Here is a 22,629-nt window from a genome sequence, read left to right as displayed (position 1 = left end):
TCGCTTTTCCACAGAAATTGATGGATGATAAACTGGATTCAGGGATCTGCTGCACATGACAGATGATGAATTTGTTTTCCTCTCTGCCTCTCATTGGCTGTTTCTCAGAGCTGTACTTGCAGCGTAGTGTAGATAAGCTCACTACACGATTCATTGCTTAGAAAATCAAGCATGCTTGACAATATTGGCGCATTTGTAACAGATTGCATGAGAAAATTTCATCTTTTAACTGTAGTAGTAAACATGGAGTGTTTAGTCTACATCATGAAGTGATTTATAAACAGATCGTTTATCCTGGGTAAATCCATCAGACTTACTACATCAGGTTTCCCTTTCAGAAAAGGTTGCTTTACAATGGTAGGATCCTCAAACATCCAAACAACCTCTGAGGAACCTCTGAAGAACCTTTTTAGGAACACTGTATTATAAGAGTGTACAGTGAAATGGATGCCACGAAACTTACTGATGCAAACGTGCAGATGTTTGATTTTATGTAGTTGTGTGTCGTGGATTTTAAAAATGGAGGCTTTCTGTTTCCAAAATTAAGAAAAGAAAGGTTTTGGCAGGTTGCAGCGTGCTCAGAGTTTGGCAGAGGTTTCGATTTTGACCGGGTCTTTGTTAACTACTCATATTGATCTTTGCAGCTTTCTCATCAGACAAGCCAGTCGCTGCTTCTTGGAAATCTGCTCCGAGTTTCTGGTCTCTTTCCTTCATTACGCTCTTAGCTGTGTAATAAATGCAGCGTTCACTCGCAGGCGAACAAAAAGTCGCATTCGTTTTCTTAATGTAGGACCTCGAAATATTTATAGACAGCCCTAAAAGCTTGTGAGAGTGCAGCAAGATACACGACACAGCCATCCTCGGGCTGCCAGTTCCGTCTTCTCGGAGGCATTGGGAAACAAAGGACGGAGGTACGACACGGCTCGAGCTGCTTCTGCTCTGCTGTTTCTGTGCGATTGTTACAGCTCAGGCCATGGTCTTGGTTTACTGATTGCATTAGCACCTGTGCTGCATGCTAACGGAGGCTTCTGCAGATAGCAGAGCGAGCGAGCGAGGGAGGTGAGGAGAGATGAGCAGGGAGGAGGGAGAGACTGAACGAGATGATGTTGGATACACACTCGGTTGTCATGTGAGCAGGTAGCCATGTGGAAATGGCTCTGCGTGCTTCAGATAGCTCTCTGAGATGCGTTCAGACCTCTGAAGAAGAAAGAAGTCATTGTGATTCATTACACACTCTTAGAAAAGAAGGGTTCCTCAAGGGTTCTCTGGATGGTTCAGGGTACTTGGTTTCTAAAGGGGCTCTTCTGTTAGGTAGAAGGTTTTAATATTTCCTTTTAGAATGACCAGAGATCTTTTTATGCTGCTAGATTGAACATTATTTGTAAGAGTGTATGTCATGACTTTTATGAAACCTGTAGCTGTTTTTTTTTCTCATATCCATCGCCTTTCACAGAAGGTCATCAGGTTTGTCCCATGTGATGGCTCATGAGGTAAACACTACAAACAGCTTCATTTTTTTAAACAGTACATATCACATAAATCTTTGCTAGCTGATTGTTCAGATTCTTTGTTCATTTATTGTATTAAATATCTATATATATTTCCATTCACAAATTTGAATTTGTTGGAAAATTATTTCTTTTTTGTAGAAAATGTTTTTATGTCATTTTTCAGTATAACTTTATATCACAAATCCAGCAATAATCAATAATCACACTGATTTAGAGAAGATACACGGTGTGGTGTTGATGCGTTCCCACTGTAGTCAGTGTGGTTTATAAGGTTTGAAGAAGAAACTCGTCTCTATCATGACACAGAGCCGGATATTTATATCAGGAAACGAGCTTTTCAGACGGAAGTATATGCACGAGGTGATAGTGAAGTGGGCGGGGCTTAAAGCCTTCGTTGAAGTAGGAAAATCTTTTTTTTTATCATTTAGTCATGAAACTAACGTGCTGTTATAAGAATAGTGTCCTTTATAATAAAAATCCAACAGTACTCAACATTTTGAGAAATTCCTCTCTAATTGGTTTCTAGAAATGAGCGTATAAATAAGTAGATAAATAAATAAGTAAATAGGTGGTGGTTTATGACACATAATGACATATTTATATCAGGAAATCAGCTTTTTAGAGAAATGTATATGACATGGTGTGATTGTGAAGTGGGCGGAGCTTAAAGCTTTTTATGAATTTGTTAACTGTCAGCTAATGCGGTGGCCGTGAATGGACAAAAACTAAAGAACAGTGAATTAAACAGATTACGGTTGAGTTTTGATCATTTTTACTTTTTTTTTTTACTTAAATGAAGATGCATTAAAGAAAATGTGAAAATCGGCGTTAAATCCTGTGGTTCTGCGGTCCACTGAGTGTGTGGACATTATCTCGGGTGTGACTGATGGACAGCGAGGCAGCCTGTGAGGTGTTCATGTGTGAGCTGATTATATTGTAGTATTGATTTATTGGCTGGTGTTTAATTCCCAGCAAATCCTCAAACACTGCTTCAGAGGTGCACTCCATATATACATCTATTTATCGATCCTGTTCTCAAAACGTATCTGTATAGATGTAGATAAAAATGGAGATGGAGAAAATCTTCTGTTTGGTGTGTGTTATTGTTCTTTGTGTATAACAGAATAAATCCTGGAGTCCGGGGTCAGGACGGTTCTCTCCACTCTGCATTAGAGACGACACGATACCGCTTTTTCTTTTCCGATCCCGATACTGAAACCTGGAGTATATCGAGCCGATATCGAGACCCATCTGATTTTCTTTTCTTTAAAAATAATACTAAGCTTTAAAATGAAGCACTTTAAAATAATACAGGAAAAAATCCACAGCTGAAAACAGGACTCACACAAAGCTGCAGCTTTCACGCAAAAAACATTTCTGCAAATCTAATAAATACAATAAAGTATAAACATAATAAAAATCAATTCTAACAAAACATACAAAATCAAGCCTCTCTATAGGCAAACATTTCCTTTTTTTAACGGATTGGATTAAATTCATTCTTTTTTTCCTCAGGTATCTGATTCAGGTATCTGATTGTGAGTATCGGATCTGTGCCGTCTCCGCTCTGCGTGTGTGTGTGTGTGTGCGTGTGTGTGTGTGTGTGTGTGTGTGTGTGTGTGTGCGTGTGTGTGTGTGTGTGTGTGTGTGTGCGTGTCCTATAAAGCAGATAGAAACCTTCTCTTCTTGTTGCAGAAGATGTAGATTAGTTAAGAAAGGCACTTTGTGTCTGTGGTTTTGATTCATTAAGGAATGAAGCCTAAAATCCAGCGCTCTTTACTTCAGCGTATTAAATCGATACGTCTTTTGTTATTTTTTTTCCTGCTACATTTGCTCTGTGATTTGAGAACAGCGTTCTGTCTTTGTTGGTCTCTGTTTCTGGGCCAAACCTGTCTTTCTGCGTGCATTAAAAAAACAGAGAGTAATTTTTTAAAGATTCTCCTCTTAATCAATAGCGCTTGGCTCGGTCTCATTCGCTGCAGATGAATTCAGGGGCCAGAAAAATGTCCCTGAAATAAAAACTCCGGAGCAACGAGTGAAGGCAGCTGGGCTTCGGGTATCATCTTATCATCTCTGAGCTTCTTCTTCTGTTCTACTGAATGGTGGGGGATTTCAGCGTGTGTGATTCACACCTACGATGGGATGAAACTCGTTAAAGTCACATGACAGTCGGCGGAGTTTGGAGGTGTGGAATGAGGTGTTGGTGTGGTTTTTTTTCTTCCCTCCAGATGTTCTGACTTACTACTACTCGAGAAAATGACCTCCACATGACCTCAGGCTCGCTGAGCTCTCTGCATGCGTACATGAATAAAACCAAAAATCTAATATTTGGATTTTTATTCGAGTTGAAATCTTTATTTCACACAGTGTGAAGATGCTCTGAGGAGAGACAGAGAAGAGTTTGTTGTAAAATCATTTCTTTCCTGTTTAACCAAGAAAACACAACGAGTTGTTAAAAAAAAGGGTTTTAATATTTTCAGGATAAAATCTACAACAATAATTAACATGTTGGGAAATTCCTTCTGATTAGTGACATGAACATGTAAAAGGTCATGAACGCAGGCCAACTAAATAACTGAGATTTCTGCTTCTGAATACAGGAAATATTTTTAGAAAAACAGTTTTAAAAATACGATGTGTTTTCTCTGCAGGAAATGTGCTTTATAAGCTTTATAACGGAAACTGACGTGTTTTCAGGCCACCGATATTATCAATCAATTCTTCACGATTCTCACGGATCTCTGTTTTTATTTCTGTATTATTATTTTCTACTTTTTAAACACTAAGGTTAGTGGAGATAAAGATATGATACTGATACGTTGTAAATTTCACCATGAGACACCTGATTGGACATTAAACTTATTTAATGTTCCCTCTTATTTCTTGTTAAATTATTTCTTTTCTTTTTTGTGAATATTGAATTAAACAATTTCCAATTTATAATTGTTTATCATGTTGCTCTACTGCTTTGTTTGCAAAACTAAATATTGTTAAACACATCATGTGCTGTGAAGTTTTATGATAGATTTTTGTCATTTCTCCTACACCTGGGTTTAAAGTTAATTATTTATCAGAAATGTTTTGTTCTGTTCACATTTTTTTAATATTAAACTGTACATAAACACAGATATACTGTATCTAACCACACTAGCTAGCAAATTTAACCTGACTAGCGGAAGCGTTCACTAAACTTACCTGCCTCAGCATTAGTTGTTTTTAATGAAGTAAAACATAGTAATATTTGTAGATGTAGTACATAAAGAAAGTTTTTTTGTTAACACTGGACTTTCCGAGCTAGCTAATTAGCCTAAGTGTCTGTTAGCTTGGCAGATACTGATAACAGAGTATCAGAAGATACCTACAGAAGACTCCACAATAAATAAAAAAAATCAATAATTTAAAACACGCTGGAGCAAGGCGTCTTCTCGCACTGGAAAGCTCGTATTAATACGGCTAATCATTAGCCTGCATCTGTTAGCGAGAGGATTAACACAGAGAGGAACAGCATTCTCAAATATATCAACTTAAACGTCAAAAATCCTGAAAAATCACTTAATCGTGAAAATTCCATTTGCAAAATAAATAAATTTGTAAAGTGTGTTTGTGTGTTTGTGTGTGCATTTTTTAAAATTCGTTTTAATTTAGATTTCTTTATTTGGTGCGTTTTAAACACTACAGATACAAACTACTTTACCTGTATTTGTGGAAGGTGGTGTTACTGTTTCCGACTGTGTTTATGTGCATTTTATGTTTGTGTTTGTAACGATAGCGTTTTAATTTCATAACAACATTCACATTCCGGCCCAGGATCGTCCTAGTCTCTAAACTCTGGGAACCTTCATATGTCCTGAGACTGTTGACTCACAATCTTTGTCGTCTTTACGGTGTGTCTCAGGAACCTCTTTTAGATGAGTCTACTGACCCGGAACCTTCACAGTATCTAAATTCTGTCCCATTTTGACTGAGAACCTTCATAATATCAAGAATTAGACTAGTCTTGATTTAAAAAGCTTCACAGACATTTAAATCTGAGTCGTCTTTCCCCAAGAACATTCGTAGTTGTGTAATTGTACCTTGTTCTGATTGTACATGTCCCTGAACCCTCTCTCCGGTGTGTTTGTGTGTCAGGTGAGTGCGGATGGCAGCAGGCTGAGCCATGCTTGGTCGCGCTCTTCGCTGTCGCCCAGCGGCCCCGCGGTCCCTCAGATAGCCATGAACAGCTGCAAGTACAATGGCGGCGTGGTGAGACCGCTGGGCAGCAGGAACCTGGCCGATCTGGACTCGGAGACACAGCCGCTGCAGACGCTGCACACCTCCGGCCTCGAGGTCGTGGTGTCAAAGGGCAACGGCGACGAACCGGGCAAGCCGCTGCGCGAGGATGCCGGCAACGCACCGCACAAACGGAACAAGGACATTGGCTACAAGCTCGGCCATCGGAGGGCGCTGTTTGAAAAGCGCAAGCGCCTCAGCGACTACGCCCTCATCTTCGGCATGTTTGGCATCGTCGTCATGGTGACGGAGACGGAGCTCTCGTGGGGAGTTTACACAAAGGTGAGCAGCAGTGTAAAAAACACACACCTGTTGTTATGAACAGTTGTATAAAGGTGTAATTGATGTCTGTTGATGATGTCATCTTGTTGCTCATCTTGGGCTTGAGTGAGGCTTTCCCCTCAGGTGTAATATTGATTTTTCCCTGCTCTTGATTAACAATTAATGATCTCAATTAATCATATGATCGTCCAGAACTGTTGATGTCATTAGGTTTACGTGTAAACGACTCGGACATCCAAAGTTGGATTCCAAAGACTCGTAGAGTTATTATCGTTTGTGACAGTGTCTGTTACAGATTATGCATGGCACTTTTTCAGATTGTTCGGTCGACGCTTTTCATCAGGTTTAAATTAGGCTTGTGAGATGGTGTGTAATATGCCATCGTCCGGTCAGCCACTGGGGGGGAGAGAGTGGGCGTGGCCACATATATATATCACATGTCGCGTACAGGTTATGTCATTACAGCGAAAAAATACTGGAAGTTGGACATCACATGTAGCTTCTAGTTGCTAGAATTAGCATTTAGTCAGTTTATTATTATTAAATACCCATTAGTTAGGTGAGGAATGCTGCAACACTGAAGTCTGGACTGTAAATAAACCTAACGAGTTATTAGCTGTAACTAAGTTCAGTGTAAGATTGGAATAAACTGATATAAGTTACGCATGCAAGTGCTCTGTGGTGAACAGCAGTGGAGATATTTACAGTATAGTACAGTATCGTGTGTAGTGAAGTCGCCCTGATAAACAACACACTGTTTCTTTTTCTTAATTGTTTAAGTTTTGTGAACAAAGATATTCACGGCTTTATCTATGATGAGAAGCTAAAATACAACGTCCAACTTTATAGCCGTTACGATACTTTGGAGTCTGTCTGCGATTCCCGACACTATCGTCAATCATCCCAAGCCTAGTGTGAATCCAGAAAAATTGCAGATTGGAGCATGACAAGTTTTCTTTCGCATTTCCGCCATTTTCTTCCCGCAGTTACGATCACAACTTATGGGTTCATAACAGGGTCGTGGCACACTGCAAGCTATTTAATAGTAAACGCAAAACTGAAAAGAAAAAAACAATTGAGAGTGAAATCTCGTGTAAACTGTACACAATTGCTAATATATTATAGAAAGCTTTGCATTGTGTCACGGATTATGTACGGAATATTTTGCCAACTTGTCAGAAATTTATTAAACATTTGCAAAACATTTGGATGGAAAACGAACCGTATGGCTTCAGCGTGATGTGATGCTGACAGCGTTCAGATAAACATCGTCATGGGACTCCTTTAAACCTCTGAGTAAAGCAGTAAATATAGATTACTGTTATCCAATTAATCCACTCGGGTAATATGGGATGTCTTAAATGTCTAAAAAAAATCAATAAGGCCAGTAAAAGCATTTCTGTTGCTGAGATGGACAGACTTGATTCTGTTTGACTGTGCAGAAGAGTGAAAGTACAACATGACTCGATTTGAGAGGAACGCAGGAGGACAGCCATACACTGGTTTCAAAAGAGATGACAAAAGTGATTCTTGTTGTAAAACTGACTTCCTTTCTGGAGTAATGCCATTGTGTCGCTTGAGACGTCACTAAATCTGATGGACGTTCTTTAAAAAGAAAAAACACAGCAGGGTTTATCAGTGAAGTATGTCTGCAGTTACTCATGAAGTCCATATTAGGAGTCTTAAATAAATACGCTCTTTAAATGTTGCTCTCTAAAAAGTAACTTCTATATTCTATATCTATATTTTTCTTATTTAACTTTTAGTCTTGGTTTTCCCTTCAGTATTTCTCATTATTCGTTTTTCTTCCATTATATCAGTTTTGCTCATTCCTTTTCCCTCTCTGTATTTTTCTTTCTTTTTATTTTCTTTACCCTTTATCATTTATTTCTTTCCCTTTTTTTTACTTATTTTATTTCTTATGTTCCCTTCTTCATCTCTGAGTGCTCCACAATTTAATTCCAGTGTAGGTATTTTTTTAAACACTTTATAAATGGCAATAAGGTACTTAAAATTAAACATTAGAAAAAAACATTTGGAGGACAAAATGAACAGCGTCGTTTAAAATCCAATTACATTACAGCTGCACCGAGACTCTTACTTCACTGAAGATATATGTCTCAATGTTCAACGCAGGATCCTTATAAAGAGCTTTTCCTAATTTTAGCCCCATGGCAGATCCACTGACTTTCAGCAGCCACGTCAGACGAGGACACTTCTCCTGTTTGGCTCCTAACACAGACGAGCTTGTTAACGTCGCTTAAATAATTGAGCGAGACTATAATTAAGAGCGAGTCCTCTCAGCCTGCTCTCGTCCGGTGCGATAAAGGAGCGAGAGTAGAGCTGAGCTTAAGAACACCACGATCCCGAGCATCCAGCTCTGATTTAATCAATCGCTCACGCTGAGGTCTGGAGTCTCCGATGACGGATGTGAGTCTGAGTGCACTTCCCAAAGCTGCTTTAATTTGATCGGCTATTAAAAAGTAATATGAGATTTTACTCAGCTAAAAAAAAAATGTACATTATTGAAATCTGAGACAAAAATCCTCTCAGAAACCACAGACCCTTCTCTGCTATTCAGATAGATTTCAGAAAGAAGGAAATATAGTGAGGCAGTTAGGGAAAGAAAGAAACAGCTAGAGACATGATGGAGTGATGAAAGAGAAAAGGGAATAGGGAAAGGAAAGGAAGGAAGGATAATTGGACAATACAAACAGGAATTCTTAGCATTTTTTGATCCGCATTGGGTCAGTGTATTTCAGTCTTTCTCCAGCATGTCAGTATTTTTCCTTTCCCCTGTTGTGTTTTGGTTCAGGAAACTGACTGCAGACGTTTTGCGTAATGTGGGAGTGTCTCTTTGTGGAGAGAGAAAGAGAGAGAGAGAGAGAGTTGTTGTTAAGCCGGCACGGTCAGATAGCTTCAATGACATTCATTTCCACTGATGCTATTAGAGAGAAATGTCATCTGAGAGCAGGTCACCTCGAGAGAATACTCTGCTCATGCATTATGTCTGGTACACACCAGTACTGTTAGTAAGGCATGCGTAAGTTCAGTGTTCATTCATTTTAAACTGATTTAAAATCTTATGGTAAATGTTTACAGTTTTTATGCTCATCACTTTAATAAATAGTAATTATACTCTGCAGTACTTCTTTACACTCTGCAGTACTACTGTTACACACTGCTGTACTTCTGTTACATGCTGCAGCACTTCTGTTACACTCTACAGTATTTCTGTGACATGTTGCAGTACTATGGTTTCACCGTTTGGTACTACTCTTACACTCTCCCGTACTACTGTTTCATGCTGCATCACTACTGATACACTCTGCTGTACTGTGATTACATACTGCGAGTCCAGTGTTACGCTGTAGAAAAGTTATTGCTGTAGAAAAGTTACACACTGCAGGACTACCAGTTCATGGTACTGTACTATGGTTACACACTGTAAAGCTGTTGTGACAAGTGCAGTATTACTGTTACACATTGTAATACTGCTGTTACTTGCTGTTAACAGTAGCACTGCAGTGTGTAACAGTACTGTGGTGTGTAACAGTAGTACTGCAGTATATAACAGTAGTACTGCAGTGTGTAACAGTAATGTTGCAGTATATAACAGTAGTGCTGCAGTGTGTAACAGTACTGTGGTGTGTAACAGTACTGCAGTGTGTAACAGTAGTACTGCAGTGTGTAACAGTACTGTGGTGTGTAACAGTAGTACTGCAGTATATAACAGTAGTACTGCAGTATGTAACAGTAGTACTGCAGTGTGTAACAGTAGCGCTGCAGTATATAACAGTAGCGCTGCAGTGTGTAACAGTAGCGCTGCAGTGTGTAACAGTAGCGCTGCAGTATATAACAGTAGTACTGCAGTGTGTAACAGTAATACTGCAGTGTGTAACAGTAGTACTGCAGTATGTAACAGTAGTACTGCAGTGTGTAACAGTAGCGCTGCAGTATATAACAGTAGCGCTGCAGTGTGTAACAGTAGCGCTGCAGTGTGTAACAGTAGTACTGCAGTGTGTAACAGTAGCGCTGCAGTGTGTAACAGTAGTACTGCAGTGTGTAACAGTAGTACTGCAGTGTGTAACAGTAGCGCTGCAGTGTGTAACAGTAATGCTGCAGTATATAACAGTAGCGCTGCAGTGTGTAACAGTAGTACTGCAGTGTGTAACAGTAGCGCTGCAGTGTGTAACAGTAGTACTGCAGTATATAACAGTAGTACTGCAGTATGTAACAGTAGTACTGCAGTGTGTAACAGTAATGTTGCAGTATATAACAGTAGCGCTGCAGTGTGTAACAGTAGTACTGCAGTGTGTAACAGTAGTACTGCAGTGTGTAACAGTAATGCTGCAGTATATAACAGTAGCGCTGCAGTTTGTAACAGTAGTACTGCAGTGTGTAACAGTAGTACTGCAGTGTGTAACAGTAGTACTGCAGTGTGTAACAGTAATGTTGCAGTGTGTAACAGTAGTACTGCAGTGTGTAACAGTAATGTTGCAGTATATAACAGTAGTACTGCAGTGTGTAACAGTAGTACTGCAGTGTGTAACAGTAATGTTGCATTGTGTAACAGTAGCGCTGCAGTGTGTAACAGTAGTAGTGCAGTGTGTAACAGTAGTACTGCAGTGTGTAACAGTAATGTTGCAGTGTGTAACAGTAGTACTGCAATGTGTAACAGTAGTACTGCAGTGTGTAACAGTAGCGCTGCAGTATATAACAGTAGCGCTGCAGTGTGTAACAGTAGTACTGCAGTGTGTAACAGTAATTCTGCAGTGTGTAACAGTAGTACTGCAGTGTGTAACAGTAGTACTGCAGTGTGTAACAGTAGCGCTGCAGTGTGTAACAGTAGCGCTGCAGTGTGTAACAGTAGTGCTGCAGTGTGTAACAGTAGCGCTGCAGTGTGTAACAGTAGTACTGCAGTGTGTAACAGTAATGTTGCAGTGTGTAACAGTAGTACTGCAGTGTGTAACAGTAATGTTGCAGTGTGTAACAGTAGTACTGCAGTGTGTAACAGTAGTACTGCAGTGTGTAACAGTAATGCTGCAGTGTGTAACAGTAGTACTGCAGTGTGTAACAGTAGTACTGCAGTATATAACAGTAGTACTGCAGTGTGTAACAGTAGCGCTGCAGTGTGTAACAGTAATGTTGCAGTGTGTAACAGTAGTACTGCAGTGTGTAACAGTAATGTTGCATTGTGTAACAGTAGTACTGCAGTGTGTAACAGTAGTACTGCAGTATATAACAGTAGCGCTGCAGTATATAACAGTAGCGCTGCAGTGTGTAACAGTAGTGCTGCAGTGTGTAACAGTAGTACTGCAGTGTGTAACAGTAGCGCTGCAGTGTGTAACAGTAGTACTGCAGTGTGTAACAGTAATGTTGCAGTGTGTAACAGTAGTACTGCAGTGTGTAACAGTAGTACTGCAGTGTGTAACAGTAGCGCTGCAGTGTGTAACAGTAGTACTGCAGTGTGTAACAGTAGTACTGCAGTGTGTAACAGTAATGTTGCAGTATGTAACAGTAGCGCTGCAGTGTGTAACAGTAGTACTGCAGTGTGTAACAGTAGTACTGCAGTGTGTAACAGTAGCGCTGCAGTGTGTAACAGTAGTACTGCAGTGTCTAACAGTAATGTTGCAGTGTGTAACAGTAGTACTGCAGTGTGTAACAGTAGTGCTGCAGTGTGTAACAGTAGTACTGCAGTATATAACAGTAGCGCTGCAGTGTGTAACAGTAATGCTGCAGTATATAACAGTAGTACTGCAGTGTGTAACAGTAGTACTGCAGTGTGTAACAGTAATGTTGCAGTGTGTAACAGTAGCGCTGCAGTGTGTAACCGTAACGCTGCAGTATATAACAGTAGCGCTGCAGTGTGTAACAGTAATGCTGCAGTATATAACAGTAGCGCTGCAGTGTGTAACAGTAGTACTGCAGTGTGTAACAGTAGCGCTGCAGTATATAACAGTAGCGCTGCAGTGTGTAACAGTAGTACTGCAGTGTGTAACAGTAATGTTGCAGTGTGTAACAGTAGTACTGCAGTGTGTAACAGTAGCGCTGCAGTGTGTAACAGTAGTACTGCAGTGTGTAACAGTAACGCTGCAGTATATAACAGTAGCGCTGCAGTGTGTAACAGTAGTACTGCAGTGTGTAACAGTAATGTTGCAGTGTGTAACAGTAATGTTGCAGTATATAACAGTAGCGCTGCAGTGTGTAACAGTAGTACTGCAGTGTGTAACAGTAGCGCTGCAGTATGTAACAGTAGTACTGCAGTGTGTAACAGTAGTACTGCAGTGTGTAACAGTAGTACTGCAGTGTGTAACAGTAGCGCTGCAGTATGTAACAGTAGTACTGCAGTGTGTAACAGTAGCGCTGCAGTGTGTAACAGTAATGTTGCAGTGTGTAACAGTAATGCTGCAGTGTGTAACAGTAGCGCTGCAGTGTGTAACAGTAGTACTGCAGTGTGTAACAGTAGCGCTGCAGTGTGTAACAGTAATGTTGCAGTGTGTAACAGTAGTACTGCAGTGTGTAACAGTAGTACTGCAGTATATAACAGTAGCGCTGCAGTATATAACAGTAGTACTGCAGTATATAACAGTAGCGCTGCAGTATATAACAGTAGTACTGCAGTATATAACAGTAGCGCTGCAGTGTGTAACAGTAGTACTGCAGTGTGTAACAGTAGTACTGCAGTGTGTAACAGTAGCGCTGCAGTGTGTAACAGTAATGTTGCAGTGTGTAACAGTAGCGCTGCAGTGTGTAACAGTAGCGCTGCAGTGTGTAACAGTAATGTTGCAGTGTGTAACAGTAGTACTGCAGTGTGTAACAGTAGCGCTGCAGTGTGTAACAGTAATGTTGCAGTGTGTAACAGTAGTACTGCAGTGTGTAACAGTAGTACTGCAGTGTGTAACAGTAATGTTGCAGTGTGTAACAGTAGTACTGCAGTGTGTAACAGTAGTACTGCAGTGTGTAACAGTAGCGCTGCAGTGTGTAACAGTAATGTTGCAGTGTGTAACAGTAGTACTGCAGTGTGTAACAGTAATGTTGCAGTGTGTAACAGTAATGCTGCAGTATATAACAGTAGCGCTGCAGTATATAACAGTAGCGCTGCAGTATATAACAGTAGTACTGCAGTATATAACAGTAGCGCTGCAGTGTGTAACAGTAGTACTGCAGTGTGTAACAGTAGTACTGCAGTGTGTAACAGTAGCGCTGCAGTGTGTAACAGTAGTACTGCAGTGTGTAACAGTAGCGCTGCAGTGTGTAACAGTAGTACTGCAGTGTGTAACAGTAGCGCTGCAGTGTGTAACAGTAGTACTGCAGTGTGTAACAGTAGTACTGCAGTGTGTAACAGTAGCGCTGCAGTGTGTAACAGTAGTACTGCAGTGTGTAACAGTAGCGCTGCAGTGTGTAACAGTAGTACTGCAGTATATAACAGTAGTACTGCAGTGTGTAACAGTAGCGCTGCAGTGTGTAACAGTAGTACTGCAGTGTGTAACAGTAGCGCTGCAGTATATAACAGTAGTACTGCAGTGTGTAACAGTAGCGCTGCAGTGTGTAACAGTAGTACTGCAGTGTGTAACAGTAATGCTGCAGTATATTACAGTAGTGCTGCAGTGTGTAACAGTAATGTTACAGTATGTAACCGTAGCGCTGCAGTGTGTAACAGTAATTTTGCAGGGTGTAACAGTAATGTTGCAGTGTGTAACAGTAGTACTGCAGTGTGTAACAGTAGTACTGCAGTGTGTAACAGTAATGTTGCAGTATATAACAGTAGCGCTGCAGTATGTAACAGTAGCGCTGCAGTGTGTAACAGTAATGTTACAGTATGTAACAGTTGTGCTGCAGTGTGTAACAGTAATGTTGCAGTATATAACAGTAGTACTGCAGTGTGTAACAGTAGTACTGCAGTGTGTAACAGTAGTACTGCAACGTGTAACAGTAGCGCTGCAGTGTGTAACAGTAGTACTGCAATGTGTAACAGTAGCGCTGCAGTGTGTAACAGTAGTACTGCAATGTGTAACAGTAGTACTGCAGTGTGTAACAGTAGCGCTGCAGTGTGTAACAGTAGTACTGCAGTATATAACAGTAGTACTGCAGTGTGTAACAGTAGTACTGCAGTGTGTAACAGTAATGTTGCAGTGTGTAACAGTAGTACTGCAGTGTGTAACAGTAATGTTGCAGTGTGTAACAGTAGTACTGCAGTGTGTAACAGTAATGTTGCAGTGTGTAACAGTAGTACTGCAGTATATAACAGTAGTACTGCAGTGTGTAACAGTAGTACTGCAGTATATAACAGTAGTACTGCAGTGTGTAACAGTAGTACTGCAGTGTGTAACAGTAATGTTGCAGTGTGTAACAGTAGTACTGCAGTGTGTAACAGTAATGTTGCAGTGTGTAACAGTAGTACTGCAGTGTGTAACAGTAATGTTGCAGTGTGTAACAGTAGCGCTGCAGTGTGTAACAGTAATGTTGCAGTGTGTAACAGTAATGTTGCAGTGTGTAACAGTAGTACTGCAGTATATTATGGTAATACTTTTGTTCGTAACAGTATTGCAGTGTGTAGCAGTAGTGCCGTGTGTAAAATTGCAACATTTGAGTCTTAACTGTAGCCAGTCCAGTCCTGTACTTCTGTTCTAACCAAACACAACACTGTTTCTAACCATGTGGTTGTGTTCTGATTAGTCAGATGAGGTATTCAGTGGTGTGTCATTCCTTACATATCATATTTAACCCATAATTAGAGTAACAGTAACATCTTGAGCAGGAGTGTCTTAGTGTTGATGTTACACACTGCAGCTTAATGAACTAAACATGAATGCAGTCTGTTCTCATTTCATGTCTTTTATTTAAAAAACATGAATTTTTCTTTTTGTGTCTTTTGCAGGAATCCTCATATTCATTTGCACTGAAATGCCTTATCAGCCTTTCCACTCTAATCCTCCTCGGTCTGATTATTATGTATCATGCACGAGAAATTCAGGTAAGTGGCCGACTCAGCTCTGAAGGCAATTAGAGAGACGGGTGCAGTTTAATAGATTATACTACTGGCTCTTGTGCCAAATCCTAATATCACCAAAATATATACAATACAAAATACATGAATTATTAATGAAAATTATATATTGTAATTCCATTACACTACATTTACTATTCTACTGCTGTTTCCAGGGAGTGATACATAATGCCATTATTTCTGAAGCTAATAGAAATTAGCTAATGGTTAATAGGAGAGATAGTGAAGATATGTCAGTCATTATTTTAAAAGATTTGAAGACTTCGTAAGCGCTTCACTTCAGTCCATTTCTTGTCTTGCAGCTTTTCATGGTGGACAACGGAGCGGACGACTGGCGGATAGCCATGACTTATGAGCGCATTCTGTTCATCGTGCTGGAGCTTCTGGTGTGCGCCATCCACCCAATCCCGGGACAGTACGTTTTCACGTGGACGGCGAGGTTGGCGTTCACGTACACGCCGTCTGTGGCCGACGCCGATGTGGATATCATCCTGTCCATCCCCATGTTCTTGCGCCTGTATTTAATCGGCCGTGTCATGCTGCTGCACAGCAAACTGTTCACGGACGCTTCGTCTCGCAGCATCGGCGCCCTCAACAAGATCAACTTCAACACACGCTTCGTCATGAAGACCCTCATGACCATCTGCCCCGGCACCGTGTTGCTCGTCTTCAGCATCTCCTCGTGGATCATCGCCGCCTGGACGGTGCGCGTGTGTGAAAGGTGAGACAACAAAACAACGTGTGGACGAATTGAAAAAAAAAAAAACTCGCCGTGCGTCTTCTTATTGTTATTTTACTGTTCACATTGTTCATTGTTGTGTTTTTTGCCCCTCCCCCCTCCCTCCTCCCACCCCCCACCCTACATCGCTGCTGGATAGGGGTCCAAAGTGAGTCTATGTTTGTTTTGTTTTGGGGTTTTTTTTTGTTTCTTTTTTGTCATCAGTGGGAAAAAAATCAGTGCCTGTCCTTTGGTTGGCCCATGACTTTATCAAGCTTTGTCTGGATTCTGCAGATCAGCAATCATGCATTCGTCCCCTGGTGCACTGCATTGCTGACACGCCGGAGATCCCAAACTCTTAAATCTTATCATTTTTATCCTTCACTTTTATCAACGCTCATGTGCAGAGCTGTGAACAATCTCCATTTATTACGTGTCACTGTTAGGGTTTTGGGATTTTCACTTTCTCAGGCCCCGTCCACAAAGATATGGATATTTTTGAAAATGTAATTTTTATCTATTTTTTAAAAAAAAAAAAAAAAAAAAAAAAGAATCCCATCCACACAAACAGTATTTTTGAATTTATTTCCCTCCACACAAAAATGCAAAAGTGATTCGAAAACTCTCACATAAGCACTTTGCGCCAGTAGGTGGCAACAGTGTGTCATAAACAGTTCTGTTGAGATTAACGTTGAATTTAACGTTAATAGCTGCGTATTGAACAGTAGAGAAGGAGAAATGTGGAAAAAACCAACATGGCTAAACATTCTGGAACGAAAAAAAGGCAATGAGGTGGAACCACTGCTTTAATGTTAAACTTGAGTGCAGCATGTTCTCTGGGATTTGTTCTCAATCTCGCAGTTTGCAGCGTCGGATTCAGGAGCAGTGCAGATCAAACGCATTCTGTCTCTGCAAATTAAAATTAAACTGAAAACACGTTGTCAGATAAGACATTACAGACCACAAAGGAACAACCTGGTCAGCAAACATGAGAAATGGAGTAGCAGCACATTCATAACACACACAACACACTCAGCAGGTCAGACAGCGTTTTCAAAAACACACGCTTTTCACGTCCACATGAAAACACTCTTCACTTTTCAAAAGGCTGCTTTCAGTGACGCAAAACAGTGTTTTTGTGTGGACGGGAGAAAAAACTACATTTTCAAAAATATCCGTATGTGTGGGCGGGGCCTCAGACACCATGTGTGGTGAACATGGCTGTCTTCATCCTCATGGTATTGCAGACCTGCCAACTTTAACGCATTTTGCGTAGGAGCTCCGCATTTTAACATCGGAGTACGCTGCTACGAGTTCTCGCTCAACAATCCACCAAAACAGCAGTCTTCTTTTCTCCTAAATAAAAAAACAGCAGATGAGGAAATCAATATATGACTCAAGAATAATTGAGTCTTGAACTCGCTGATATTAACTGACTCCCTGGAAGCCCCGCCCCCTTCCACCATCTCGCATGAGCAATGTTTCGGTTTTTCCTGCGTCCTCGCTTTCTGTTGCGGTAAAAGGAGAATGTTCTGAGTTCTTAATGTGAAGTAAAATCTATCAGCGTGTGTTCCACATAGCTAACATTACACACCTGTATGTATGTATATACACACACATATAGCTAACATCGGTTACAACAGCCACTGAATTTTGTTTAGCTGAAAATGGTACTTTTTTTCAGCCACAAGATAAAAAGACTGGAAAAAGTGATTAAAACTTCCTACAACAAAGTTTCAAATCGAACACGTTACAGTAATTATAATTTAAAAAAGTCATTAAATACGCTTGTTTGCTCTCCAGTGCCGGTCAGCGCAGATGCGATCCAACAGCGTGGTCAGGACCGTTGCCATAGAAACTGGACTGTGTGTGTGTGTGTGTGTGTGTGTGTGTATATATATATATATATATATATATATATATATATATATATACACACACATATATATACACATACAGGGTTTTACGGTAACCACCGGAGGGGAAACTCTGCTGCTTGTCTGTAAAATGTAGAAAAAGTTTACATGCACACTTTCTTATAAACTACTGATTGTAACATTTTTAGGAAGAAATAAAATGTGTGTGTGTGTAAAGTTTTATAGCGTTGACATTTTAAATAAAATGGAACGCCACCACAGTGTCAGAGTCGGTGGATGCAGCGTCTGTAGCTGGCGGTAAATCAGCTGAAATTGATCGAGTATTTAGCAGTGACACGTCTTTATCAGGACTTTTTTTTTTTACACTAAAACAAGCTAATTTCCTGCACAAAATATGACAGCGTTGTACAATTACCATATAATCGATTTTGTAACGATAAATTTTACAGTGGCTTCATAAATTGATTAAAAACGTAAAAAGCGAAACACACCTGATGCGCGTTCTTTATTCTTCATTTTCTAGAAGTAGAGATAAAAAACTTTGCTGTAGTTTTTGTAGCTAATTAAGAGACGGCCATCTTGTTCTGAACAAAGTGACCTGAACGCACCTGACATCGCAATCACGATCTTCCCAGGTGCACTCGAACGCACAGAAACGTACGTACGTACCTGGCGGTTACCGTAAAACCCGTACACACACACACACACACACACACACACACACACACACACTCTCCGTGTAATGCCTTTAATATAAATGTAATACGTGTTATTCCTCTTCGAGGTTGGCAGGTCTGGTTTGTGTTTTTCCCCTCGAAGGCCTGTTTTTCTTTTCTTTTTTTTTTTTTTTTAAATAAAAAAGTTTGACCTTTGACCTGTGCTGGCTTGCGATTCTGGCCAGGGGAATGAATTTGGCCCATATCTTGGGGGAAGGTGAAGACGACTCTGTGTAGCTTCTCCACGCCCCAGGCTGAGGGAGAGAGCGCCGAAGCTAAGCTAAGCTAAGCTAATTAGGTCACCGCGAGCCCGGTGGCTAATCTCCACACGCTTCCCTTTTCCCCAGATTATGATCCAAACCGCCTGCTCCCGCTCTCCTCACACTCCATCCCATCCCATCCCGCTGGCTGCTGTGGAACGACTCTGAGGGGTGTGTGTTAGCGGCATGATGTGTTTCCCCTCACAGACCGACACGTTTGTGAATGAACTGAACACCGACTCGCCTGTGAAATGTTTATTATCTTTTATATATTTCTCTTTTTGCTCCTTTTATTGTCATTGTTATATTTTTTAAAGCACTTTTGGAGTTGAAAATGCTTTGGCGGTTTTTTTCTTTCTTTTTTTTTTTTTTGGTGTGTGTGTGTGTGTGTGTGTGTGTGTGTGTGTGTGAGAGAGAGAGAGAGAGCGTTTTTTTAGCCTACATGCTAATCACATTAATGTCATTTTACGCTAGCTATGCTACCAAGTCGATATGCTTAATATTAGCCAAGCTAATGTGCTTAGCATGAACCGAAATTAATTAATTAATTAAAAACAGAATAATAATTTTACCTGACAGGAACAGGAATCATGTAGCATGCGCTAAGATACATAGCTAAGATTTGCTAGCTAATTAAGCTAATATACTTAACATGTAATAGGAGTGTTTATGTGCTAGCTAATTAAACTAATTTACTTAATACAGACTAGTCTGCCAGGCTAATATATTTACTATATCTTAGCTAATTTAAATAATTAGCTTAACATAATATATGCTAGCTAAGTATAATATACTGTATAGCAAACAAATAACGTTTGATCTTTGCTAGCCCATTATGCTAATGTACATAATATCTATATTTTACGAAGCTAACGGATCATTTAGCCTGGCCGTGTTGTGAGGTAAACCAATGTGCTAGTTAGCCGTGTGTTTCTCCTGGCTAATGGTAGCCATGATGAAGATTTTGGAGGGATTATATCTGCTAGCTCAGCGTGTTGTAGCCTCAGAGGCAAGAGTTTACACGAAACACTAACGCTCCTGTCTCAGCTTTAAATCTCGGCTAATAGCACTCAGCTTAATGAATCGTCCGTTAGATTCATGGCCGGGACGCAGGACGCGCTCTGATTGATTAATAGACACATAAACGGTCCGTACAGAGCCACACTGCCGTCAGCAAACACACACACACACACACACACACACACACACACTAGCTAACGTGAAGGAGCTGCAGGAAAAACACACACACACACACACACACACACACACACACACAGATATGTGCTAGCTAAATATGCTAACATTCCTAAAATGTAGTTTATATGTCTAAGCTAACTACGATATTAAAAATAATAATAATATGCTAGCAGTCTGATCTATGAATCTTAAAATATGCTAGCTAAATAAGCTAACATTCTCAACATCTAGTACATTAGCAGTGTGTTAATATGCTAAACATGCGCTAACTAAGGTAATGTGCATCAAATATATTGGCTAATGAGCTAACAAGCTAACTCTATACTACTAAACTAAGCTTAAGGGATTTGGAGTTAAGCTAGCTAACTAACCTGATGTGCTTAATATTCGCTAACAAAATTATATAAGTTAATACTCCAAACAGGAAATATTGAACTGCTTCAATATTGAATCTGTTCAAGCTAACTAAAGAAATGTGCTAGCTAACATTCTACATGTGTAATATTTTAATAATAAAGATATTGTGCATAAAATATACTCGCTAACCATGCTAATATGCTAAGATATAAGTATAAGCTGTTCAAATGTACTAGCTAGCCAGGTTAATGTGTTCAGCATGAATTAGCTAACTAAAGTTGATGCCTTTCATATTTTCTAGCCAACTCAGCTAATGTGCTAGCAAAGAAGCTAACGTGATTAACGTTAGCTTATAGCCTGTAGAGTCTGAGAGGAAGTCTTTAAAGTGTGTATTTGTTTATCTGTGCGGATTTTCTCACACTTCAGACAGACTTTTATGTGAAACGGAATATTTAATCGATTTCCACGTCGATCTCGAGGCTGTGAGCGGAGTGCGTTAGCCGGATTACTGACGCCTCAGGATGCGGACTTTATATTGTACGCTGCTTTATGCAGAAGTTTTGCATCGACTGATCTTCTGTAACTGAGCAAACCTGAACGCAGACGCAGCCACCTTGCTAGCAAACGACCGGCAGCGCTAACACAAACGGCTAACACACACACAAACACACACACACACACACACACACTCAGACCCGCTTCTGCTTCCTGCAGCAACATCTGATTCGTATCGATCATGTGTTTCAGAGCTCATAACGAGATCGGATTTCTAATGTGATTGGGTTTCTCAGATGAGCCGGAATGGAAAGTGTGTCTGGCTCCTGAAATCAGAACGCTCATCCTTCAGCTAGCGAGAAAACGACAGCGCTGTCCAGCGTTCCCTCGATCTCACGGCGATAAAGAATTATAACGTTAAATATTAGCTAAAAATAAAATATTTACCCTAAAACAAGCAACAAGCAAAAGCTCTCTAAAGTTTCTCTGCTTGCTACCTAGAGACAGTTTGCTAAAAACGTTGATAGTTAAATTAGCGAATATGTTTATAACATGCTAGCTGTGGTAATCCAAGTGAAGCTTAAATTACACCCTCTAACCATGCTAATATGCTAATATGCTAATTTATACTAATAAGTTTACTAGCTAACCACGCTAATAAGAGGAATATACTAGAAAATAAAATATTTATAAAATTTAAATAATAATGTTAAATAAATAATATATAATACAATACAGTGTGTAATAAAAATTATATTTATTATAATTTTGTATAAATTACTATATAATGTGTGTGAAAGTGTGTACAATATACACATTCATAAATAATAATTTATTTAAATGAGGGTTCATCAGCTTTATCGATGGGCTGTTTTTAATTTTAAAAATAAAAATGTTTCTTATTTATAAATTGTGAAAACATTTTTATACTTTTTTATTTATTTCTATAAATTATAAATATAAATACCTATATAAATATCCTGTTAGGAAAAAAAACTCCCTGTTTATAAACGGGTGCCAAAACTTACGGAACATCTCGGTATTGAGCTTTGTGAATGTTTATGTACTTATTTACAGCAGATGGTCCTGAGGAAGCGCTGGAGAGCCGTGATGCGTTGATCTGTTTAATCCAATGAGATCAACAGGATTTATCCGACTCACACAAAGCCGCCTGATTGGCTAGCTCAGAGCTGTCTGATTGGCTAGCTCAGAACTGTCTGATTGGCTAGCTTAGAGCCGTCTGATTGGCTAGCTCAGAACTGTCTGATTGGCTAGCTCAGAGCCGTCTGATTGGCTAGCTCAGAGCCTCTAGCTCAGAGTCGTCTGATTGGCTAGCTTGGAGTCGTCTGATTGGCTAGCTCAGAGCCTCTAGCTCGGAGTCGTCTGATTGGCTAGCTCAGAGCCGTCTGATTGGCTAGCTCAGAGCCTCTAGCTCGGAGTCGTCTGATTGGCTAGCTCAGAGCCGTCTGATTGGCTAGCTCAGAGCCGTCTGATTGGCTAGCTCAGAGCCTCTAGCTTGGAGTCGTCTGATTGGCTAGCTCAGAACCGTCTGATTGGCTAGCTCAGAGCCTCTAGCTTGGAGTCGTCTGATTGGCTAGCTCAGAACCGTCTGATTGGCTAGCTCAGAGCCGTCTGATTGTCTAGCTCGGAGTCACGGAAGCTAACAGGCTCAAAACCATGCAGCATTGCTACGGTGCAGCGTTTGGTCAGATGATGGATGTTTGTGCGTGTGGTGATTTAAACACGGTGTTTGTTTACGGTCAGCAGTAAATCCTGCGGGTTTATCACACACACGCTTTACTCAAATACCACAAACATCTCACTGTTACTGAGGGCTGTTTCTCTTTTCAGTTCCAACAGGGTCACGTTGTTGTTTATTAACGAAGCCGTTACGTTGTTTTGTCTCTGTTGTTCTCTCTCTCAGATATCACGATAAA

At 40.3% G+C, this 22,629-nt stretch overlaps 1 protein-coding gene across 1 annotated transcript in view; it reads left to right on the top strand.

Annotated features, from left to right (window-relative positions):
• The window catches only part of kcnn1b (potassium intermediate/small conductance calcium-activated channel, subfamily N, member 1b), a 47,356-nt gene that overhangs the window by 12,251 nt on the left and 12,476 nt on the right, over positions 1-22,629 (top strand). Inside the window, exons 2-5 of the mRNA XM_034307001.2 lie at positions 5,640-6,062; positions 14,944-15,039; positions 15,375-15,793; positions 22,617-22,629. The exon at positions 22,617-22,629 is cut by the window's right edge and continues 129 nt beyond it. Coding sequence (XP_034162892.2) covers positions 5,640-6,062; positions 14,944-15,039; positions 15,375-15,793; positions 22,617-22,629 — 951 coding nt within the window. The remainder of the gene's footprint in view (positions 1-5,639; positions 6,063-14,943; positions 15,040-15,374; positions 15,794-22,616) is intronic.

The sequence above is a fragment of the Pangasianodon hypophthalmus genome, chromosome 8 (assembly GCF_027358585.1).
Source record: "Pangasianodon hypophthalmus isolate fPanHyp1 chromosome 8, fPanHyp1.pri, whole genome shotgun sequence".
In the NCBI taxonomy this organism is placed as follows: domain Eukaryota; kingdom Metazoa; phylum Chordata; class Actinopteri; order Siluriformes; family Pangasiidae; genus Pangasianodon; species Pangasianodon hypophthalmus.
This window is presented reverse-complemented; position numbering and strand designations above follow the sequence as displayed.